Source organism: Anthonomus grandis, chromosome 3 (assembly GCF_022605725.1).
Source record: "Anthonomus grandis grandis chromosome 3, icAntGran1.3, whole genome shotgun sequence".
Classification (NCBI taxonomy): Eukaryota; Metazoa; Arthropoda; class Insecta; order Coleoptera; family Curculionidae; genus Anthonomus; species Anthonomus grandis.
Genome location: NC_065548.1, coordinates 8,257,171 through 8,284,249, shown reverse-complemented (window position 1 = coordinate 8,284,249; position 27,079 = coordinate 8,257,171). Strand labels below are relative to the sequence as shown.

Genomic DNA, 27,079 nt, shown 5'->3' with positions numbered 1-27,079 from the left:
TACCTATTGAATTTATATAGAATTTAATTTAAAATAATTTAATTAAAAAACATGGTAGAAGCTTACGCAATTAAAGGAATAAACCAAAAAGGAAAAGGGCTAAGTTATCTATTAAAGTTTTGCAATACTTTGGTCAATTTTATTACGTACCAACCGTTATTGGTTAAAATGAAAATGAATATTGACCCTCATATCCATTAAAATTATGCAAGGGGATACCAGCAAATGAGTTTCAGGGTAAAAACGTGGTCAAAAATTAATGATTTAACACAGCTTAAGTTGGGAGTATTAAAATATGTCTGAAGTATTAAAAAACAATTAGGTGAATGAATGTTTAGTAAATATTATAGGAATACTTCATCACATTTGATAACATTTATAAAAATATGCTATTAAGGTGCATACAAATTTTTCCACTGCAATATTGCCCTTGACTTAATAATTTTAGATAAGCATTATTTCATTCATAGTTTTCCAAATAAAAAACTCCTTTCTTAGATCTTATAACCTTAAAAAAATAAAATCGCATCCCCCAATTGTAATTCAAATATGTGCTTCTCACTTTAACAACAATCCTAATTAAACCCCTCCCGAATTCCTCGAGGTTAAGACAATACGACGCAAGTTAACGTCGTGTGCCTAATAGATAGTTATTGCACACCCTTTGACGGGATAGAGGGTGGTAGAGTGAGAGAGGTAAATGCAATAGAGCCATTGTCGCACAAGATTCCCATTGTGTCAAACAATTAATTAAATTACTGCATGTGTACTGGGATATCTTTTATAGTACCTCTATGTGTGTATTATGCATATTATAATTGCTAAGAAGGTATAGTTGTAGTATCTCAAGTAACTATATAGTTTAAGGGATTATTAGTGTAAATATAGAAGGCCACAAGTGAATTGAAAATGGGGCCTAAATAAAAAATATGGGCGTCATATCAGTTTAAGTTATGCACAAATTTAATTGTTTTTTATACGGCACCAGTCGTATATTGTTTTATTGCTGATAAAGCAGTTTTAATTAAGACTTTGGAATTATATTCACTAATGCTATGGTACTGAACTCTAATAATACTAACCTGGAACATGGCCTTATCGTAATTCCCATTAGCCGGTATGGAGACGCTGTAGAAAGCCTGTTCGAACTCCGGAGAATTATCGTTGATGTCTTCGATTTTTACCACCACCCTCGTGGTTGAAGACAGGGATGGAGTACCATTATCCAGCACCAAAATCTGTAAGCCAGAAGAAGGGGTTTAATTAAACATGAATATCAAATATATATACACTTTGGGGATACATCTATTAAGAAGTGAGATTTTCATCGCACGAAAATTGCAATGTGGCTCCTAATCGTTGTCATTCCACCTTATAAAATAAAATACACTTATCAGGTAGAAACTGTCGGTTATTCAACCTAAACTCCCACCTTAAACCTTCGGTTTGTATGAGTTCTTGCCCCATTAAGCTCCGCTTAATCTTTTTCTATTTAAATTTATACTAATAAGGAGACTCCCAGAAGGTACGGGCAAAGTGACTTATCGCAAACGATAATTATCCCTTAACACAAAAGCACTAAATTAAGAGCGAGCTCAGACCGGCGGATTTAAAATTATGATAAATTACCGTCGGAGCGCTTTTCTGTAGGAAGTCCACCGTTAACCGGCCGATCCGTCGGGAAATATCAGTTAATTAACGTGGAGCGTATTCATTTATTCCGATTAGCCGGTCATATCCGATGTTTAATTTTCTATGAAAAAAAAAATCGAAAAAAGGCGGCACTATTTGACTTGTGGGCCAGAAGTGACGTCAGACTGTAACAGACAACTTTGACAGTTCTGACATGTGACGGTTACAAGCGTCAAAAAAATTAAAAACTATATTTTTCGCCTTTCTAAGGTAGTTTTTCTTACGATTTCAAATCTGGGAATTTTCTTTTGTAAATTAATATTCCCACGGAATTTATTAGTAAACGTAAAAAGGCGGCAATATTTGAATTGCAAGCCGGAAGTGACGTCACACTGCAATATACGATTTTGACAGTTTTGACGATTTTGACACATGTATAAGAGATATCCGTCAAAGAAACATGAAGATTAATAATTTTCCCTTTTCTTATTTTTATTTTTCTCCAGATGGCACGGTGTTCCTTACGAGCTTCCCTTAAATCTGGGAATTTTCTTTTTTGTCTTGTAAATAATTATTCCCACACAATTTTTTAATAAACAAAAAACAAAACAAAAAAATCTTGATCCTATTAAAAGTTTCTAAACTATTTTATTAGTCTTACGAAAGTTTCATACAAAACCTGATGAGTATTCAAATTTTCAATTATTTGTTTCATGAAATTTCATTGAATATTTGCATAACATCTTGCCCATCCTCTTTTCCAAGCCATCCTCTAAAATGCATCGTCTGTTTTCATATTTATCTATTTCTTATTAATCGGTCTCCTTAACATAAAATTCTTCACCCTATTTAAGACTTAATAACACCCCCAATAACATAATCACTTGGGCGTCTTAAAACGAGCCGTCAGATAATTCCTATTATCTTTGTAACGGAGGAAGCTACCGGGTTTTATGGGGCCTCCCTTCTATAAAACTCGGCTACAGGCTACAGGCGTTACTCAGTGAAATTCTTAATTAACTGCCTGTATTATTCAGCGAGCACTAGCTGCTGAGAAAAGGGAAAATTTAAAGGTTAACTCTTTAATAACCCCGACATTAATGGGTGTACCGAAATGTGCCCCTAGGGGGCCCAGTAGTTTTATAATTTGGTTAAAATAAGGCCGATGTATGTATAGATCGAATATTGAGAATCATCTCTATTGGGTTTATGGTGACAAGATAAACTTCTCTTAAATTTAACCAGTCTTTTTTAAATGGTCAGGAAATGTAAGTAGTAGTTGCTTTTTTAAAGAGTTTAGATTTTTGACAGTTTGCTATAATTTAATCATGATGTTCTTATTCTATGTTTAAAGAATTCTTATTCAAATTTATTTTTTTTGTTAAAATATATTAAATAAATGGTAGGGCTCTCGGTTTATCTTAATTCCGTGAATCTTCCATATTAAAAAACTTCAGAAGTCTTCATATATCTAAGAATTTCAACTATCTTAAAAAATAATTTTCTTACTTACAGATATTATACAACAGAAATACATCATTTCAAAATTATACTTGACTTATTAATCTTGTTTTCTTCCCTGGTTGATCCAGGTAGCATAGGTCTTTGTTGGAATTAAACATTATTGGATATTCCATTGAAATCATCTTGGAAATATTTCGTTTATCCATCTTTCCAGATGATTTAGTATTCCAACTTCTTTGGAAAGGCTGTTAAAGTTCCTTCATTGTACTTTATTCAGTTCAACTATTTAATTCATTTTTATGTCTTCCTTCTTGTCTTACTCCAAAATACATCAGCCACAGATTTACGAAATTTTAGATAATTTTGTGGTGTGCTTCTGTTTTGAATCCATTTTAAGAAAATTTTAAGTTTTCCTTATTTCTAGGCCTTTCTTTCCCCTAACTCAGATTGCCAAGGACTCTTTTGTGCGTATTCTATTTTAAATATTCTTTTCTTCCCTGGTTTATCCGAGTACCATTGGTCATAATTGACATTAAGGGTTATTGATATTCCATTGAAATCATCTTGGAAATATATCGTTTATCCACCTGTCCAGATGATTTAGTATTCCAACTTTCCTGGAATTGCTATTAAAATGTCTTCATTGTACTTCATTCAGTCCAAGTATTTAGTTCATACTTATGCCTTTTTTCTTATCCAAGTCCAAAATGGACCAGTCACAGATTTTCAAAATTTAAGATAATTTTGTGGTTTGCTTCTAGCTTTAAATCGATATGAAAGAAATTTTAAAATTGTTATTGCTTTTAAGCTCTTCTTTCCCCTAAGCCACGTTTTCCAGGGCTTTTTTTTATATACGTTAGCAATTTCTCATTTTCTTTTCTTCCCTGGTTGATCCAGGTAGCATAGGTCTTGATTGGAATTAAACATTATTGGATATTCGATTGAAATCGTCTTGGAAACATCTCGTTTATCTACCTTTCCAGATGATTTAGTATTCCAGAGAGGATTGACTGTTAAAATTCCTTTGTTGAACTTCATTCAGTCCAAGTATTTAGCTCATCTTTATGCCATTCTTCTTATCTAAGTCCAATATGAATCAGTCACAGATTTTCGAAATTTTAAATAGTTGTGTGGTTTGATTCAGGCCTTAAATCGATTTTAAATAAATTTTAAATTTTCATTCATTCTAGGCTTTTTTTCCCTAAGCCAGACTTCCAAGGCGTCTTTTGTACATATTGCATTTTTAATCTTGTTTTCGTCCCTAGAGGATCCGGGTAACAGTGGTCATAATTGGCATTAGCCATTATTGGACATTCCATTAAAATCATTTCAGAAATGTATCGTTTATCCACCTTTTCAGAGGATATAGTATTCCAAATTCCCTGGAATCACTGTTAAAATTCTTTCGGTATATTTCATTCAGTCCAAGTCTTTAGTTCATGTTTGTGCCTTTTTTCTTGTCATAGTCCCAAATTTGCAGTCCCAATTTTTGAAATCTTTGATATTTTTCGTAGTTTTAAATGGAGTTCAAGTAAATTTTCAATCGTCATTATTTCTAGACTATTCTCTCCTTAAAACCACTTTTCCAAGGAGTCTTTTATACGTGTTTCCCATTTGTAATGTTCTGTTCTGCCTAGGTTTATTTAGGTAGTATAGATCTTCTTTGGCATTAAACATTATTAGAAATTCTATTAAAATCATCTTAGAAATGTATCGTTTATCCACCTTTCCAGATGATTTGGTATTCCAAGTTTTCTGGAATGAATGTTACGATTCGTCCGTTACACTCCATTCAGTCCAAGTATTTAATTTATCTTAATATCTTTCTTCTTGGCTTAGTCTAATGTAAATCAACCACAGATTTTTGAAATTTTGAATAAATTTATCGTTTGCTTCAAGATCTAAACCGAATGAAGAAAATTTTGAATTTTCATTTAATCTAGGCTCTTCTCTTCCTTTTTCAAATTTTCAAACACTTTTGTTCTATACATTGTTCCAACCATTGACAAACTGACACTCTGAATTCTTCTTGCGACTACGAATATTTAATTCAGTTATTTAAAAGTAATGGGTATATAAAAATGTTTAATAATTAAAAAACTAACTGTACCACATGAGAGGCAAAATTTAAATAAATAAAACAAAACAAAGTGAGATAATAAAACGTGCTCGCTCCATAAAAATTTTAATAAAATATAAATAAATCAATTGCTCATATATTTACTAATATTAAAGCCAAATACACTTTAAAAAAAAATTCATTCAAATCGCTTCTTCATACATAATAAAATATTAAATTTACATAATCCGACAACCGTGTCCATTTAAGTTATGCATACTCATTAAACCCAGTAATAATAAAGCTTCCACTTTAAACCGTGGCCATTTAAACTAATACATACGTAGATATTAATCAAACCGATACAATTATAATTGTAAACCCTTGTTACCTTAATAATTAAAATTAATTTTGGGCTGCGAATGGTCAATATATGGCGCCGATATTTTACAAAGTCGGAACGGCATTGATTTAATGCTTAATATAATACATGCCGCATTAGGAATATTGAATGTTGGCTTTAATTTAAAATACCATTCGGTTTAACTTTTAATGCGTAAACAGTGGATTTATGATAAATTTGTTATGTGACATCATAGAGAGAAATATGGTTGGCAATAGTATGTAGAGGGAATAATTAATGTAAGCGGGTCTATCTGTATGGCTAAAGAGTTCATTTATTGACCTGAATAGCTTGGATCAGAGGATTCTTTGAGGCTATTCCAGAGATTTTTCAATACAATTTCATCTGGAAAAGTAGATGAATGATATGTTTTAAAAATAAAAAGTTAATAAGTGCATTCGTCAAAGGAGAATGGATTAACCAGGAAAGAAGAAAAGTCTCTGAAAGAGCTTAAAGTAAAGAAATATTCAAATGATTATGACATGCTATGAATTGCATAAACGTTAATTATATCATTTGGGCCCAATACAAGGTGAGAGATATAAACAAAAATTGAAGTTTTAGCCTGAAGAACATAAATTAGAAGACATTCCAGGAAATTCTAATTACAGAATAGTCTGGAAAGGTATGAAAATAATAAATGTTAAAAATGATTTCAGTGGAAGGTCACAGACGGCTTAAGACCAATCACAACCTCGATAAACTAAAGAGTATCAATAATTAACAAATGCAAAAGGCAGTGAAAATAAGAGACAAATATGAGGAAGGGAGACATTAGGATGAATTAAATAACTGAATTAATTAGAGAGGTCAATCTGATTGGACAAAGGGACAATTTATTAACCTGATTACCTTGGGTCAGAAGATTATTTGAGGCCATTCCAGGAATTTTTGAATACAAAATCATCTGGAAAAGTTGATAAATGATTTATTTTAGAAATAATAGGTCAATAAGGATACTCGTTTAAATAGCCTGGATTGACCAGGAAAAAAAGAACAGTAAAAAAAAATTCAAATGTTTATGACATGCCATGAATTGTACAAAAGTTAACTGAATCGTTTGGGACAAAGACAAGATGAAAATATTGAAATCCTGGTCTGAATAGCGCAGATTTAAGATATTTTAAAACACATTCCAGGAAATTTCGACCACAGAATCATCTGGAAAGTTAAGTAAATATTATATGTTAAAGCTGATTGTTAAATAAAAATTAAAATAAAGACAAAGAATGAGTATGTATGTCCCTGGAACAGTTGACTTTTTAATGAATATGACAGGAACAAAGGCAATAAAAAAAAACAAGATCCTGGTAGAAATCGAGCCCATTAGAACAATTTTGAAATGCATTCCAGAGAGTTTGGAATACAAAATTATCTGGAAAAGCGTATAAAGTATACCTTTTGAATTTGATTTTAGTAGAAAGATAAACCAGGATGAACTATCAACAATTGAAGAATAACATAAAATACATGGAAGTTCCTAGAAAGAGTCTTTTGATAGAACTATCGAGGAAGAGACGATTGATTAAGAACTTAATGCAACCTCTAAATTCCATAGTTACTGATGTACTTGGGACTAAAAGAAGAAGGAAGACATAAAAATTAATTAAATACCTGGACTGAATGGAGTGCAACGGAGGAATTAACAGCCATTCCAGAGAACTTAGAATACCAAATTATCTGAAAAGGTGCATAAACGTCATTTGTGAAATGATTTCAATGGAATGTTCTACAATATTTAATGTCAATCAAGACCTATGCGCTACATGGATTAACCAGGGAAAAAAAGAAATTTAAAAATGGAAAACACATCCAAAAGAGTCCTTGGAGAAGTAGCTTAAAGGAGAGAAAGGTGTAAAAATAATGATTACTGGAAATTTGCTTAAAATGGATTTAAAGCTTCAAAATTATCCAAAATTTCGATAATCTAAAGCCGATCCATTTTAGACAAATTCAAGAAGGAGGACATAAAAATGAATTAAATACATGAGCTCAATGGATGACCTCGTAACAGCCATTTCAGAGAAATTGGAATACCAAATTATCTGAAAAGGTGGAAAAGCTATAAATTTTTAAGACTAGTTCAATGTAATATCCAATGATATCTAATATCAGTCAAGACCTATGCTATCTGGATCAGCTAGAGAAGGAAAATGGAAAACACAAAAAAATCGTTGGAAAAGTAGCTTAGGAGAAAAAGGTGCTTAAAAAATTATGAAAATTCAAAATTTTCTTAAAATCTAATACAAGAAAGAAGACAAAAGGATAAATTAGATGCCTAGACTGTATGAATTATAGTCTGGAGGAGTCCTAATAGCCATTTCAGAGAATTTGGAATACCTAATCCTCTAGAAAGGTAGATAAATAAATTTATAAGCGCATTTAATGTAGTGCTTATTGCTTAGCTTTTACCGGAATGAACCAAAAAGGATTAAAAATCAAAAAAGGACAAAAGTGTCCTTTGAAAAATGGTTAAGGGGAAAAAATTAGATAAACGGACCAATATATGCAAAATTCTGCGACTTATTTTGGACCAAGGCAAGAAAAAAGACATAAAAATTAAATACCTGAATTGAATGAAGTACAACAGAGGAACCTTAACCGCAATTCCAGAGAACTTGGAATACCAAATCATCTGGAAAAGTAGTTAAATGATAGATTTTATTGATGATTTCAATAAAATGCCACAAAAGGCTTAGTGCCTATTAAACCTGGATAAATCCAAATAGGAATAGGGAAAAAAATGGGGATAATAAGGAAAAGGTCCAAAATATAATTCACCATCACATAAATCGTTTTTCGATGACACATATCAATTTTACGCCGTATTGTGCCGCAACAAAGGCAGACGGGTAGGTTAATAACAATTCTCAGGAATTTTAGGTGAAAACTAACATCTAAAGTTTGTGTAATTTGCCGTCTACTAAGGGAGCCCTAAATGAGAACTCGAGACTAGTTGCCTGTTAATTGTCTTAATTGTCGCCAAGGATGCGCGGGTTAATGGTAATAGCGAGGCTGTTTTTTTAGGTTGAAGTAAATAGTAATTAGTGTATGAATTATAAAAAATTACTTAAACCGCGAAACTCTCATGTTAAAATAACTTTAATTTGGAAAGGAAAAACCTTTTTCTCGAAGGGAACTTTTACATTATGCAAAGCATGATATTCCGGAAGTTGAGGATATTTTTAGAGAAAGTTAAAATGTGCTGAATATTAACTAAATGCTTTAAAAAGCAAATGCACTTACCTCCAAGATGTGCTCGTCTTGGGTTTCTCTGTCTAGTTTTCTCGAGGTCGTCGTTATTTCGCCTGTAAGAAATACATTCAATTTTAAAATAAAAAAAAATTAAATAATAAAAATTATAGGTTTGTGATATTGTTATAATTTAAATTGATCTGTGAAATGTTTATTTTGTAATTAGCTGTGTTTTTAATGATTCGCTTTTTTCTGAGCAAATTTTTGATTTTTCTCCTATTATTTATAGCAGCAGTGACTATATATAACTGATTATGTTTAACAGTTTCAAATATTAATAATTTATGCTTAAGAGTTAATACTTTTGCTTTTATTAAAAACTTTATATGACAAAAATTAAAGATAAATTAATATTTCTGGCAACCATTTAGAATTATAGCATTTGATCACTTTTTTAGTTTTTTCGTTATAAATGGAGCCTCAAATACCTTTATATAAAAAAAATCATTTTATGTAAAAAAAAATAGTAATTGAAGTCATCTTTAGATAATAAAAGTCAACATTTCAAAATCAACATTTATCTTAGGTTTGTTCTTTTTTTCCGGACCTCAATTACCTGGAAACCTTAACTTATTTTACTAAAGAACTTGCAGTTAAGGTCCAGGCAGTCCAGGAGTTTTTCCAGAGCTTTTTCATAAATTCCAGGCAATTGATATTCTGTTAAACTGCTCCTACATAGTTAAAATAATGTTATTCCAAAAAATAATCAACACTATGTTCTTCTATTGAGGCAATTTTTGAATGATGCATTTCTAAATCCAATGGAATGGCCGGCGAGAATACCAGATCTAATAACCCTCGACTTTTTTCTCTGGAGTCAGTTAAAAATTGTTGTGTTTAAAATGTAACCAGCTTTACTCGATGATCTTCGGTAACGGATCAAAATGTGCATTTATTCCAAGAGAGGTGTTTCAAAATGTGAGAAATGAGCTTGAAAATAGATTAGCCTGAAACGGAATGTGGTGCCATTTAAAATTATGGGGTTGGAGTGCATCGGGTCCAAGAGGTGACTCACCCTATAACCAAATTAAGGTGGTTGTAGTTTTTCCTACCTGTATAACTTGTACCTAATTGTACCAACTTTTTTAGTTTCTGAGATATTTGCATTGAAAGTTTTCAACTCATTATATAGATACCATGGATCTCTAGGAGTAAAGGCCATGCCAGGTTTTTTTTGTCCAGAAGATTATCCAGAAATAAATGAGAATATGGAAGAAAAAGAACCTATAAGAATCGCAATTACACTCAAATGAGACAAAAACTAACCAGCTCCTCCAAGAATAATTAATAAAGACATAGAAAAGAGATATAGGGGGCTACTAGGATTTACTAGCATAAAGGGAAATTTGGTTCTTCTTGACTGAAAGGAGATATCGACTAAAACTCAATATTTCTTCCAGTTTTTTTACTTTCTTCCAGGAAGTTCAAGTTTCGTCATAATTGTTCATATTTTCCAAATAGTTGAACTTATTGTGGTATATCAATTTTCCATGAAGCGCCGTGAATACTAGGATTTAAAGATTAGTAAGTCGTTAGACACAGGTATTCCAGGATTTACGGGTTTTAAGGAAGACAAAAAACTTCCAAGAATTCCTGGAAGGATGTACAGAAGCGATGGTCTGACTTAATTGAAGGATGACGGAATATTTTCTGTAATACCAGGCTTAACTGGAGAGAAGGGTAACAAGGGTCAAGCAGGACTTAGCGGGTAAGTTTATATATATTTACTTAGATTTAATTCAATATTAATATTGATACATTTGGTATATTAACACAATAGATCTCCAGAACTAAAGGCCATGTCGGGTCCTTTTGGCCCAAAAGGCTATCCAGGAATTGAAAGAACTCGTCCATTATCTCAAAGAGACCTACGTAACTATAGAAAAAAATTAAAATTTTAAGTCTCGGTCTCAAAATATCTTTTTATATCTATTAATCACCTAACACCTAAACCTAATATCACACACCTAAGCCTCGTTAATAAGTTCAGGGAACCGACACCACAGAAACTAAGTCAGCATTTGCTAACCATTTATTATCAACGGGTCATAGTTTTTCCGTCCCTGAAAATGTTTCCATTGTTCAGGAGTGCCCTAAGGGTAAAAAGTTGGATCTCTTGGAGAAAATGGAAATCACCAAAGCCAAAAAGAGTCCAATTTTGACATGCGTTAATGATGTTTTCACCTTTGAGCCAGGACTTATCTTTAATAATCTTATCTAACCTCTTGTTTCTGCTCACGATACGCATATATGCCTTTGACTCTAATATTCATAAGCAGGGCTGGCCGTGTGGTTAACGGTCTGGTGTTTCACCGAGATCGACTTTAGAGCGTGGGTTCAAATACACTACACCTGTCACGTTTTTTCCTTTTTATATTTTTTATATTTTTTGTTGAATTTTTGTGCCGTGTTATTGTTTTTATTATAAGGTATGTAAGTATTCTCAGATTTAAATTTTATTAATCAGTACTTGTCAGGTCATCTAGCTATAAGGTAATTTTAACTAATTTTTAATATTTGATTTTGTTTTAGTGTAAGGTTTTATTGTAGTTACGTGTGTTTTTCTGTTTATTGTAGGTCTGATGATGCATTATTAGCGAAACATGTTACCTGATTAATAGATATAAAAAGATATTTTGAGACCGAGACTTAGAGTTTTAATTTTTTTCTCTATCCAGGAATTAATGAGAATATGGGGGAAAGAGAACCTCCAAGTATTGCAATTGCAATAAAAGGAGACAAAAACAGGCTTAAAGGGAGGTATTGGTTTTCCTGGACTGAAAGGAGATATCGGCCAGGAGATATGAGCAGGACTAGAAGCAAATGATACTAAGCCAACAGAAGCAATTTAATTAAAAAATGTACATACAAAAACATTTACTTGTTTAGGTGATCGAGGCTCGCTTGGTCTAGCAGGTTTGAGAGGACCTAAGATTACGGAAGAAAAAGGACAGGTAAAAATGGTGGAGAAGGAGCTTTGGGCCCCAAGGAGAAAATGGAAACCGGGATCTCCAGGACCTATTGGACTGGAACTAAAGTTAAAATTATTTAAAATACAATATAAACTAAGAGAATTTTTTTCAATTGTAATTAAGGCCTCAATTGCCTGGAAAATTTTACTTATTTTACTAAAGAACTTGTAGTTAAGGTCCATGCAGTTGAGGTTTTTCGGTACTTCTTCATATTTCTCTGGCATTGAATATTATTTTAAATTGCTTTTAGATAGTTAATTTTTTTTCCAAAAACAAAAATGTATTCATTTTAAACATAGGCTTAATTAGCGGTAAAAGTAATTTTCGTTTTATTTATTTAGATCCTCAAAATGCTTTCCATTTTGGGCTAAACAAAAATATTATTTTTAATGTTATTTCTAACCTTCCGAAAGCCTTATCTTGGAATAGATGCACACTTTGTAATAAATTGGTACACACAACTGTAGATATTGGATAAATGAAGGACACACACAGTATTCACAAAAAATCAATATGTGGGCGGGAATATTGAGACTATTGTCGGGCCTCTATTTATTAATGGCGAAACTTACTTGGAAATGTCGGAAACCACTGTTTAACCTAAAATTGTTGAACTAGTAGAAAATCAGTTGGATATTCATGGAGGTAGAAACCTAAACGAAGATTTATTACAATATTTTCAACAAAATGGAACGCCACTCTATTATGTTCTTCTTGTGAGGCAATTTTAACATAAAGCGTTTCCAGATAAGTGAATAGGGAGAAGAGGTCCAATGTAATGGCCGGCGAGATTACCAGATCTAACACCCTTCGACTTTTTTCTCCAGAGTCAGTTAAGAATTGTTGTGTTTAAAATGCTACCAGCTTCACTCGATGATCTTCGGTAACAGATTATTACAGAATGTGCATCTATTCGAAAAGAAGTGTTTTAAAATATGAGAAATGAATTAGAAATAGATTATATTTTTGTTTAGCAAGGGAGATATTGGTTTTCCTTGAATGAAAGGAGATATCGACTAAAAATTAATATTTCTTCGAGTTTTTCTACTTTCTTCCAGGATGTTTAGGTTTTGTCATAATTATTCATATATTCCAGGCAGTTGAAGTTTGTTTGTTATTTGTTGCTGAATTCTGAATCTTAAAAACCAGTAAAAATTAAATTTTAAAATTGTCTAAATAAATTCTGGGAATAATTTATTTATACACCTATTTCGCCGTTTTTCAAAAAATCAACAAAATTTGACAAAAAAACTTTTAGGAAAGGTTTGTTTTTTTTCTTAAATTTGACAAAATGCCCGTGACTTAAAAACAGTCGGAATAAAATTCTGAAAATTTTTACACGTTTTCTTAGGATAAATTAACTGAATATCTAGTTCAGCGTTTTCCGAAAAATTTACAGAACTTTGAAAAAAAAAAACATTTATTGGAGTAGTCGATTTTTTTCAAAAATTTCACAAAATGCCCATATTTCAAAAAACAGTGGAAATAAAATTTTGAAAATGTCTATACATACTTCCAGAATAATTTGACGGGACACCTATTTCAATATTTTTGAAAAAGTGTATGTATAGAATTTTGAGAAAAAATTATTTTATGGAAAGTTTTTTTTCCAAAAATTTCATAAAATACCCATATCTGAAAACCAGTAAAAATTATATTTTTGACATTTCCATACATAATCAAGAAGTAATTTAACAACACACCTATTTTAGCGTTTTCCAAAAAATTATAAGTAGTGAGAATAAAAAAAAATTTGAAGGGGTACAACTAAAGGATGACTACACGAAGAAGGGGTACGACTAAGGAATATCACAAAATTCCAATATTTTCTATACATATTCTTGACGTAATTTAACTGAACACCTATTTTATGGTAATTTCAAAACTTTCCTATAATAATTTTTTTTTACGTTTACGTATAACTAACGAAGTATTTTGTAGTATAAATAAGCTTTTGTTATCCACTTGTAAATCTAGATACAATGTGTTAAATTTTCTACATGTTCCTTTTTTAATTCAGTTTATTATAAAACATAGCGGTAACTTTATAATTGAAAATGTCACTGTCATTTATTAAATTATTTATTTCTAAAACGCGGCTACTTAAGTATAGGAATGTGTTATATTAAATTAAGGGTGTTTTAACTGTCTATTAAAAAATAAAATAAAAATATAGGGTGTTGCGTTTAAAAATATTGACTCTTCACCATTTTAGTAAATAAAAAATTTTAATTTTCAATGACCCTGTATAATGCTAATTAAATCAGGGTATAGGAAGTTATTGAAGATGGTCTCATGAAGTGATATTTAAAATCTGACCTTTTTAGGAACTTAGGTAGCTAAGAAATAAATAATTAGTTAGTCCTTGCTCCCTTTAAAAGATCAAAGGTATTGCCATTTTCTATAAAAGCGACAACGCTGCAGTGATGCAAATATTCCATATACGGTTAACGTACTATCGATCTTCAATCATCTTGTATTATGGCCAAAATCTGATCAGAACAGTTAGAAACTTTCGCTTCATGAATTTTGTTCTTATACGTGTTTTTTATTAATTTGTATGGCCTAAATGTCATTACTATATACCTACAAAATTCCTAAATGCGCATAATTTTGTAAAAAAATAAAACTAATTTGTCAGACTCAGAACACAATTAAAAGGTGCATCTATATCTCCTTTCTAAGCCGCAACGATGATGAGACATGAAAATAGATACAATAGATAACAGGGAAAATCCCGTCTCAAGAAACGAAACGATTCTCTTCGAAAAACCAATTAAGACTAGGTGAAAGCAGGACCGTATAAAATTAATTTCGCTACAATTAAACCGTAATCTGTAGGGAGTTTCTCTGCTGGAAACTTTCCGAGACTGAAAGGTTTTATCAAATATTTAATGGGTGCGTTCTAGCAGAGAGTACTTTCTCTCTGTTATATTGCCTCGTTTAATTTTTAAGGAGGTAATAAATTATTTTTCAGAAATATAAACCGGGAAATTCTTAATAAATTCCCAATTTAGGCAGTTTAATTTCGTATATCAATATTTTAGCATCGGCAATATTGTTAATCATAGTGAGACTGTTATTGTAATTAGTCGTTATTATAAAATAACATTGGCGCTACCTGCTCTATTATTCCACTATATCCACATAATAAATAAGCAAATTTACGTACTAATTTAGCTAATTATTTACTAATCAACGGCGGCTATTACAATTAACATATGAATTATTTATATGTGTATTATACTAGTGTATTCTTACAGTAAAATAGAAGGGAACCATTCAGTTTAATAAATAAAATGATTATGTTGATAAAAGTTGATTTGATGTATTTTTTAAAATGTTTTGTACTGTTGAAACTAATATATTGAATAAATTTATTCACTCACTAAAATACGACAAAACCAACTAGCTATTATTTTAATAGTTATTCAAAGACTCTTTTAAACCTAACCATTACTTGCAAGGACTTAAAAGCTATTAATAATGACTTTATTCCTTTTTTGCAACAATTTTTGCAAATCCATTTTTACAAATTAAAATTAATATAAATAAGTCTAGGTATAGTAGCAAATTATGATAATGCTATTCGTCCTGAATTTGAATATTCGCTATATTATCTATATCCAATAGTATTAATAATAAACTTGAAATATTTCATTCAAATACTAAATACTTAATTGATAAATTTGCACCAGTTCAGCTTAAAAAATTTGAAAAATTTCGATTTTTGTCTTTGATCACAGCTAAGATATAATCACAGATAAGATTAATTAAATTAAAGGATAAAACTGCTTCTATCGATTTCTATTCTATTTCTATCGATTTTTAAAAACCTATAGAAAGCTTGTTACAATATTAAAAAAATATCAACAAATACTAGTAAAATCTTTTGATTTAATACTAAAAAGTTAATTAGAATTTAAAACATCGATTCACAAATACGCCTTAATTTGACTCAATTTGAATATCTAAATATGTAAATATTTTGCGAGTTGTAGCAACTTGACTAATACTATAACAAGGGAGCTTTATTTTACAATAATGAATTTTATCTAACTTAATTAACTTAAATTTGAATTAACACTGCTTAGAATTATATTTCTGAAAAAAAAAGTTGTCTTCTAATCTTTGATTTGTTAAAAAAATTAAAAAATTGTATCTTGGTTTTTAAAAAATCACTGCTAAGATAAATAGTTGTAAAATTAAATTACTGATTTTACCGTATATTACTGGGCAGACAATCCTGAATAATCTATATTGAAATTATTTTTAAATACGTAGTACAATCATTTTATAATAAAAATCAATGCTAAAATTAACATTCTTGAAAAAAATAAATGTATCGGTTCAAGGGAGTCAATCCTATAAAATCACTGTCAAGGTAAAAAAGCAATAATTTCACCAGAAAACATTTTTAAACTCTATATTTGAACTTTTAAAAATCACTGCTGAGATTAGTATATTTAGCTCAAATTTTGATATCAGATGTAATAAATAATTAAAACAATGAATTAAATATTCTAGATCCATAAAATTGGCAGTTTGTTTTTTAGTTATTAGTAATTTCTAGTTATAAAAAAAGTCGTTATTTTTTTAAACTTTATTGTTGAATTGGTAAAATCACTGCTGAAATAAATATTATAATGACAAGATTATGTATCTTTATCCCAATAAGACAACGTTTTTTCTTATTGTAGATCAAGAAATTTGCAAAAATAAATATTTTGAGGAAAAAAGATTGTACTGGGTCAAAGAAGTACAATCTTTTAAAAATTATTATCGCGAATATTTTAAAGCTCTTTATATAACTATTTTAAAATAAAAAGCAAAACAATTAATAACTAAAAAATAAAGATTTTCTTTTCAACTCTATATTCGTATCTTTAAAAGCCTTGATAAAATAAATATGTTTAGCTTAAATATATATATCAGTACCAATCTGATGAAACAATAATTTAACTTAAACTGGGTGAAAAATCACTGCCTAGATTTTTTTTAAAAATTTAGTTATATGATTTTTTGAATAAATAAAAACAACAGTTTTGCTAGAAAAATTGTTTTTTTTTAAATTTTATAATTAAACACTTAATATCACTGCTGAGATAAATGTGAATAGTTTAAATTTATGTATCAGCTCCAAGTTGATAAAACAATGAATAGATCAACAATTCTTTTAAAATTATTGCAAAATAAATTTTTGAAAAAAGTTACTGCTTTAGGGCAGAAAAACATATAAAATCACTATTCAGATCATTGTTATGGATGCAACATATTTATTTTATAGTAACAAGCGATAATTTAAATAATGACATTTCTTCAACTTTTTTATGTAAAACAATCGAAAATTTATGTGGTCAAATTATATGTGATTTTATTATGTGTATGTGGCTTAACGTTGTAGTTTACTTTTTTGCTGTTTGTTTTTTATTCTTTTTTATTCTCTTTTACTCATTTTACTTATTTTGATTTTTTATATTTATTATAAAATACCCAACTAAGGTAGAGGCATAAAATATTGGTGGATCACCAGGTACCACTTTTGCATACCTAATGAGGTTTTATTGCTCTACACACTTCTGAAATAGAGTATAGTTTTATTAAGATATTGTAAGTATGTTTTTATGAAATTGTAGTTTATATTATTGTATTGGTATGTAGCAATTCGCTAAATAATAACTATTATTATTAATAAAAAAAGTTGTACAGGTTCAGGGCAGACAATTTTGTAAAATCATTTGAGATTATTTTTAAGCCTGTAAAATAATCATTGTATAATAAAAAGCCATAATTTACTAAAAAAATTATTGTTTCATTTCTATATTGAAATCCTTAAAATCACTGCTGTTTGAGCAATAATTTCATACCGATAAAACAATGGTATAAGATTCATTATAAATTAAAAATTACACCTTAGATTAATATTGTGAGAAATGTTAAATATTATTATAAATTGTAAAATCACTGCTGATATTTTTTTTAAATCTTGTAATATAAATTTTTTATAATAAATAGCAACAGTTCACCTAAAAAAACACTTTTGTCAACTTTATATTTGAATCCTTAAGATCACTGCTAGAATTATTTTGAGGCATGTAATACAGTCATTTAAATAATTTAAAAAAAATGCTTTAACTCTTTATTTAAACCTCTAAAATAACTGCTAAGATAAGTGTGTTTAGCTTAAATTCATATATTAGTTTCAAGACGATAAAACAATGTTTTGACTCATTTTAGGTGAAAAATTAGTCCTTAGGTTAATATTGCGAAAATATATTATACTGGTTTTGATTAGACAAATTTGTAATATACCTACTGATATTTTTAAAAATCCTCTAACATAAAATATTTATAACAAATAGCAAGTTTGATTAAAAAATCACTTTTTTCAACTTCATATTAAAACTTTAAAAATCACTGCTAAGATACGTTTGTTTAGTTTAAATAGGTACATATTAGTATACCAAGCTGATAAAACATTGATTTTAATTACTCCAGATTATAAAATTTTAAAAAAATCATAAAATTATACTAGGCAAACAAACTTATAAAATTAATGTTGAGATTATTGATAAGCATGTAACACAAATAGGTATTTTAAAATAAAAAGCAATAATTTCAATTAAAAAATATCGTTTTAAGTCTATATTAAAACCTTTAAAATCACTGCTGGGATAACTGTGTTAAGCTAAAATTGATGTTTTAAGTAATATAATTTTTCACAGCTCAGTAAAAAGTTTTTATTTTTGTTTTATATTTAGGTTATGTAGTAAACTGCCCAAACTTTTGTAATTATTTTAATTTAAGTGGAAATTATTATTTCATGAAGTTGAGTCCAATATATTTAACCGAATTAAGCTATTGAACTGCATAAAATATTAAAATCATACCAGTACTGCCTGGAATTGTAAAATAATTTAAATATTATTGCAATTAATGACTGAGTTCATTATTTCAGGCAGTGGCTCAGAATACTTATTTATTTAGTTGAAATTATTGCGTTGATTTTTATTGACTAGAATTATGAAATTACTTTAATTTAACAAATGTCTTGCGAGTCCAATAAGAACACTGAAGTATAAATCAAATATAATAATAGTAATAAAAAACTGTTTTATTTCCTATTCCCGGTGACTGATTAATATCGAAGATTTCAACGTTATTTAGAAACGAGTTTTCCTTTAACTAAATGTAAAACTTAAGGGCTCAAAATAAAAGAAAATTTATGCAAACTCTAAGGAAAACCCCCTCTTCACTTAAGAACTTTTTTTTCTTAAGCTCGGTAGGTAAAAGCAATTCAATTTTAAAAGTAAAGGCTCTTGAAAGGGAATTTCTTAATTGGTAAAAGTCGAGTTAAGAAAAACCTCATTTAAAAACCGGAGAAAACCGCTCGAGGTGAAACTTAAAAATGGAGGCGGCATTCGTTGTTTGTTGACTTAATTTTACAGTTATGTGACACTATTGAGGTTCTATAAAACAATTCCCAGATCTGTTTATTTTAACGTTTTGCTACCAATACTATATTAACTTTTTTGCGGTATCTAGTCAAATACTTCGGAATTTCGTTAGTTAGTGATATACTGTAATAGACCATGTTCAAACCGGTGTTAAATTGATTAGAGAGTTTGAAAACGAAAATTGGGAAAATTATTTTAGCAGAAATTAATGTAATAAACAATTTTTTTTGTTTGTTGAATTTTTGTTAATAAATCTTGATAAGGTAAGTTATAAATTAAAAAAATATAAAAAAAAGATATTTTTTTAAATCACTGCTAAAATAAATATCAATAGTAAGTTATACACGAAATATTACTTATCTAGGAAGGAAAATAATGTTTAATATCGCATTTAATTTGGCAAAAATGCGATCTAAGCCCTCTTTATTTCATCCTGAAGCTAATATATTATTTATCGCTGAATGAATAAATCATTTATTATTTTCAAGCAGGTAAGAATCAAAAAAAATTCTGGATTTTTTTTCAATATTCACTGTGATAAATATTTAACTATTACATGTGCAGAAAATAGTAGATTACTAACCTAAGAGGAGAATAGAAAAAAAATCACTGTTTAGATAAATACTTAATCATTTCCAAATAGATAAGAAAAATTCACTAAATAGATACAAATAATCCGAAATTTACAGGCAAATAATGCAAATGGTGATATTCTCTACTGGTTCTGCAACTGTATATAAAAATTAACGGTGAAGGAATAAGCCGATCATCGGTCCGTGATTATTGCAAATATCTATCATATTTTGGAATTTAGCCACGTACTCTTCTTCAAAAAAGAACATTGGGAAGATTAAGTTCTCAAATAATATGGTGTTAAGTGAAGTTGAAATTGGTGTGTTATCAATTTCTAAAAATCACTGACGAGATAATTATGCTCAGCTAAAATTTAAGTTCTAAGTCAGTAAATTATTTTTTCCCTGTTCTAAATAAATGAATCTTTAATAGGCTAAATGAATAAAAAATTACTGTTTAGATTAATAGCTGAAAAAATACTGATTTTTTAGTAGATAATCCTCTAAAATGATTATAAACCTTTAAGATACTTTCTTATTATAATTAATTTTATTTAAAGATTGCTTAATATATTTATTGCCTCTGCTTTACTTCTCTTATATCAATTTTGCATTGACGTGCCATTACATTTTTATAATTCCGAGTACCTATTCTTAAGCCCTTCCACTTTGCCCACTATCTGTTATAACTGCTATATCCACAAAGTCTATTTGGCAGAGTAAGATTTGTATGCATTACACTAGTTCATTATTAGAGTAAAAAAAGAAGGAAAAAAAAACGCTGCAAACCCATCCAGGATTTGTAATGAACTATTGAAAATGGGCATATCCTGCAATCAAATTCGAAATTACGGAGTTTCCCCGATTAACAGGTCGCTCCGAGGGCACCGAACCGTGGTAAAAGGGCGCGAGTAAATCGTGGAAATTGTCTTTTTCGTTTTTGAATCGCATTTCGTAATTCCCCGGCCGGTGTTTTTAATGGTCGAAAGGGAGAAACACTAAACCCGTTAAAATCTGGTATTGGGGTAAATACGAAAAGTTGGTTAAAGGGTACGTCTTCTAGGCAGAAATATCGCTTGTTACGTTTTTCCCATGTGGTCACTTTACGTTCTACGATATATTTTTTCTTTCTCGACTCAGATCAAAGATTTTATATCTGAGTAGTGATTTTTAGGTTTCGTTTTCCTCTCATCTGGAAATAAAGTGTTTTCCAAAAATTTTAATCCAGAAAAATCATTTGATTTCCTCATCTCGTTTTAAAATCTTGAATGATATCAGATTTTCATTTATTATTGTCGGTGTCAATTTTCAAAGATTATTTTCAACTGTGATTTTATCTTATATGTTGGGAAGTAATGAAATATTTACCTGCACAGTCTTCTTTTAAGAATAATCTTGGCAGCAATTTTTAAGAATTAATTAATATTGCAGAACCAGTAGAGAACGTTACCCTTTCACTTTTATGCCTGGCAATTTAAAAATATTTTTATCTAATGAATGATTTTTACTTGTTTGTTTGAGAATGATGACATATTTATCTGAACAGTGATTTTTTAAGAATAATGTTCATAGTGATAGGTATTAGGAAAATATTTAATGATGTAGAACTAGTAGATAATTTTACCATTTTCCTTAGTTGCCAAATATTTTAAAATATTTATAAGAATTCAGTGATTTTTTATCTGCTTAAAAGTGATAAAATATTTATGTGAATAGTGATTTTTTTAAAAGTTATCTCAACAGTGATTTTTAAGAATTATTAATAATGTCAAAACGGGTAGACAATGTTATTCTTTTCCTTATTTTTCTAAACATTTAAAAATATTTAAATCAATTCAGTGATTTGTTTTATATGCTTGAGATAATTTTCAAAAAATTTAAAAAAATGATTATCAGAATAGTGATTTTTTCAAAGTAATCTCAACTGTGATTTTTAAGAACTATTAATAATGTTAAAACCAGTAAAGAACTTTAATCTTTTCCTTATTTGCGTAAACATTTTAAAATATTTAAATCGATTTGCCAGACATTTTAAAATATTTTTCTGAATAGTGATTTTTTAAAAATAATCTTAACAGTGATTTTTAAAAATTATTACTAATATCAAAACCAGTAGAAAATGTTAATCTTTTCCTTATTTGCCTAAACATTTGAAAATATTTAAAGCAATTCAGTGATTTGTTTTATATGCTTGAAAATTATAAAATGATTATCAGAATAGTGATTTTTTTAAAGTAATCTCAACTGTGATTTTTAAGAATTATTACTAATGTCAAAACCAGTAGAAAATGTTAATCTTTTCCTTATTTTTCTAAACATTTTAAAATATTTAAATCAATTCAGTGATTTGTTTTATATGCTTGATAATTATCAAATGATTATCAAAATAGTGATATTTTTAAAGTAATCTCAACTGTGATTTTTAAGAACTATTAATAATGTTAAAACCAGTAGAGAATTTTAATCTTTTCCTTATTTGCCTAAACATTTTAAAATATTTATCTGAATAGTGATTTTTTTAAAATAATCTCAACAGTGATTTTTAAAAATTATTACTAATATCAAAACCAGTAGGAAATGTTAATCTTTTCTTTATTTTTTTAAACATTTGAAAATATTTAAATTAATTCAGTGATTTGTTTTATATGCTTGAAAATTATCAAATGATTATCAGAATAGTGATTTTTTCAAAGTAATCTCAACTGTGATTTTTAAGAACTATTAATAATGCTAAAACCAGTAGAGAATTTTAATCTTTTCCTTATTTGCCTAAACATTTTAAAATAGTTATCTGAATAGTAATTTTTTAAAAGTAATCCCAACAGTGATTTTAAAGAATTATTACTAATGTCAAAACCAGTAGAAAATGTTAATCTTTTCCTTATTTTTCTAAACATTTTAAAATATTTAAATCAATTCAGTGATTTAAATATTTTGAAAATTATCAAATGATTATCAGAATAGTGATTTTTTCAAAGTAATCTCAACTGTGATTTTTAAGAACTATTATTAATGTTAAAACCAGTAAAGAATTTTAATCTTTTCCTTATTTGCGTAAACATTTTAAGATATTTAAATCGATTTGCCAGACATTTTAAAATATTTATCTGAATAGTGATTTTTTAAAAGTAATCCCAACAGTGATTTTTAAGAATTATTACTAATGTCAAAACCAGTAGAAAATGTTAATCTTTTCCTTATTTGCCTAAACATTTGAAAATATTTAAATCAATTCAGTGATTTGTTTTATATGCTTGAAAATTATAAAATGATTATCAGAATAGTGATTTTTTTAAGTAATCTTAACTGTGATTTTTAAGAACTATTAATAATGTTAAAACCAGTAGAGAATTTTAATCTTTTCCTTATTTGCCTAAACATTTTAAAATATTTATCTGAATAGTGATTTTTTAAAAATAATCTTAACAGTGATTTTTAAAAATTATTACTAATGTCAAAACCAGTAGAAAATGTTAATCTTTTCCTTATTTTTCTAAACATTTGTAAATATTTAAATCAATTCAGTGATTTGTTTTATATGCTTGAAAATTATCAAATGATTATCAGAATAGTGATTTTTTCAAAGTAATCTCAACTGTGATTTTTAAGAACTATTAATAATGTTAAAACCAGTAAACAACTTTAATCTTTTCCTTATTTTTCTAAACATTTTAAAATATTTAAATCAATTCAGTGATTTAAATATTTTGAAAATTATCAAATGATTATCAGAATAGTGATTTTTTCAAAGTAATCCCAACAGTGATTTTTAAGAATTATTACTAATGTCAAAACCAGTAGAAAATGTTAATCTTTTCTTTATTTTTCTAAATATTTCAAAATATTTAAATCAATTCAGTGATTTAAATATTTTGAAAATTATCAAATAATTATCAGAATAGTGATTTTTTCAAAGTAATCTCAACTGTGATTTTTAAGAACTATTAATAATGTTAAAACCAGTAGAGCATTTTAATCTTTTTCTTATTTGCCTAAACATTTTAAAATATTTAAATCGATTTGCTAGACATTTTAAAATATTTATCTGAACAGTGATTTTTTAAAATAATCTGAACAGTGATTTTAAAAATTATTAATAATATCCAAACCAGTAGAAAATTTTGATGTTCTTCTTATTTGCCTAAACATTTTAAAATATATATATCAATTCAGTGATTTGTTTCATCTGCTTGAAAATGATAATATATTTATTGGAATAGTGATTTTTTAATAAATAAACAAACAGTAATTTTTGAGAAATAATTAATAATGCAGAAGTATAGAATCTTATCCTTTTCCTCATTTGCCTGGACATTTTGAAATATATACTGAAAACATATCTATTCAGTTATTTTTTCATATCTGTTTAGAACCGATAAACTAATTATTCAGGCAGTAGTTTATAAAAATTGATTTTTTAAGAATAATCTCATCAGTGCCTTTTTGAGAACTAATTGATGACGTAAACCCAGATGCTTACGTTTTTTTTAATAACCTAACCGACATAATTGACACTTAATTATGTTGATGTTTAAAATATTTATCTGAGCAGTGATTTTTTAAAGGTTTATCACCGGAGAACTAGTTAAAAAAAATCCAAATTAAATACAACTTTAAGGCATTTATGTCTTCTTCTTTTGGGTAAGTAATTTCATATTTTCTGTAAATATAACCTTTAATATTTATCTTAGTAATAATTAAAAAATAAGTCAACCAAAATACAGTATTTTTTATTTTTTTAATTACCTGCTAGGTATTAATAAAATATTAATTCATTTAGCGATAAATAATATATGGTCTCAGGAGATAAATAGAATCTAGATCGCATGTTTGTCAAATTATATGCGATTTTAGGCATTCTTTTTTCCCTAGGTAAGCAATATTTTATATAGGTGACTTATTATTACCTAATCACGGTCTATTAACCAATATTCAACAAATAAAAAATGCACACCATAAATTTTTGCTAAAAAATTTTCTCTAATTTCCTTTGGCTCTCTAATTACTTTAACGCCAGTTTTAATATAGTCTATTACGGTGTATCCCCAATTAACGAAATTCCAAAGTGTTTGAGCAGATTCTGCAAAAATGTTAATATAGTATCGGTAGGAAAACGTTAAAATAAACAGATTTGCGGATTGTTTTCTAAATTCTCAATGGTCTATATTGTGCCACGTAATTGTAAAATTAAATTACCAAACAACGAACGCCGCCGCCATTTTTAAGTTTCACTTCGAGCAGTTTTTAAACGAGGTTTTTTTTAAGTTGACTTTTACCAATGAAGAAATTCCCGTTCAAGAGAGTCATTCGTCTTTACTTTTAAAATTAAATTGCTTTTACCTACCGAGCTTAAGGAAAAAAAGTTCTTAAGTAAAGAGCGGGTTTTCTTTAGAGTTTGCATAAATTTTCTTTTATTTTAAGCCCTTATATTTAGTTTTAGTAAAGACCCACTTTTTAATAACCTTTAAATCTTTGATATTATTCAGTCACAAAAAGTAGTGCCAGTAAGTTCTAGTGCCAGATCTCGGAAACCTTGTGCTCAACTGCCTGGAATAATTAATTATATTTAAATTCAAATTATTTTACAATTTCAGGCAGTTCAGTAGTCTAATAAAATAAATAGAAAGTATGATGCACAATTGCCTGAAATCATTAACTCAGTCATTAATTGCATCAAAATTCAAATTATTTTACAATTTCAAGTAGTATTGGCATGATTTTCATGTTTTAGGCAGTTTAATAGCCTAATTAAGTTAAATATATTAGACTCAAGTTCCCGAAATAATTAATTGGAGTAGTTCAATTATAGTTATTTCACAATTTTACGCAGTTCAATAAACTGAGTAAATGAATACTAAATATTATGCTTGACTGCCTGGAATAATTATTCGAGTCATTATTGACATTTTAGTGAAAACTATTTTACAATTCCAGGCAGTACTAGCCTGATTTTTATATTTATGCGGTTCAATAGTTTAACGAAGTTAAACATAGACTTAATTTCTTGGAATAATTAATTGCATTTAAATAAAATCATAATTTTAGGTAGTTCAATAGATTGATTAAATAAATAAGAGGTATTGTGCTCAACTGCCTGGAATAATTATTCGACTCATTATTGATATCTTAGTGAGAATTATTTTACAATTCCAGGCAGTACTGGCCTAATTTTTATATTTTAGGCAGTTCAATAGGTATTCAGTTAATTATATTAAACTCAACTGCCTGGAATAATTATTCGAGTCATTATTGATATTTTAGTGAAAATTAAATTATCATTCCAGGTAGTTCAATAATTTAATTAAATAAAAAATATTATGCTCAACTGCCTGGAATAATTAATTATATTTAAATTTAAATTATTTCAAAATTTCAGGCAGTTTCAGGCAAGTATTGTGCTTAACTGCTTGAAATAATTAATTCAATTCATTAATAGCCAAATGCAAATTACTTTATAACTTCAGATAGTACTAGCATTAATTTTTATATTTTAGACAGTTCAATAGTTCAATTAATTTAAATTAATTCGACTTAACTTTCTGGAATTATTAACAAGATTATAAAACAATAAATAAAGAACTGTTAGTTTTTCCACAATCGGCTTTCCAAGATTGCAATTTCCGGTTTTTCTGAGGCATAAAAAGGTTTCACTGAAATTCTTTTTTTTATATTAAATTGACTCAAAGATTACCAAAAGTCTAAATTATCAGGGCACCTAAATTATTTGATTTTTGGATAGTAGAAGTTTTACTCTATAGAACTCTTTAGAAGAAACTTTAATTGGACAATCGAGAAATTCCAAAAATTATTTCAATTTTCTCGAGACTGGTTTTTTTAATTTAATTTTAATCTAACGTCTTACTAAAATCTGAAAAAGAGTCCAGATTCAATTTTTGTCAAGAATTGTTTCTCGAATTTAATTTTAGTTAATGTAAACGTTTTAATTTGCTAGAGAAGAGCCCAGACTCAATATATTTATCCTTAAAATTCAAGAAATTTTAATTTTCTTGAGACGGGTTTCTTAAATTTAATTTTAATTAACGTCAAGGTTTTAAGGTTTTAATTAGAATTAATTATCTGAAAAAGAGTCCAGATTCGAGTAGTTTATGCTTAAAATTTGAAAAATCTATTTTCTTAAGAACAGTTTCTCGAATTTATTTTTAATTAATGTCAATTTTTTAATTATAATTAATTAGCTAGAGAAGAGCCCAGAATCGACATTTTTATCCTTAAAATTTAAAAAGTTTCAACTTTCTTAAGAACGG

General features: G+C 28.3%; 1 protein-coding gene across 8 annotated transcripts in view; it reads right to left on the bottom strand.

Moving 5' to 3' along the window:
- LOC126734302 (fat-like cadherin-related tumor suppressor homolog) overlaps window positions 1-27,079 on the bottom strand; it is a 450,385-nt gene that overhangs the window by 168,230 nt on the left and 255,076 nt on the right. For all 8 annotated transcript variants that reach the window (XM_050437862.1, XM_050437863.1, XM_050437865.1 and 5 more), the window contains exons 15-16: window positions 8,805-8,866; window positions 1,083-1,238 (exon numbers count right to left, since the gene is read on the bottom strand). In XM_050437862.1, the coding sequence (XP_050293819.1) occupies window positions 1,083-1,238; window positions 8,805-8,866 (218 nt within the window). The remainder of the gene's footprint in view (window positions 1-1,082; window positions 1,239-8,804; window positions 8,867-27,079) is intronic.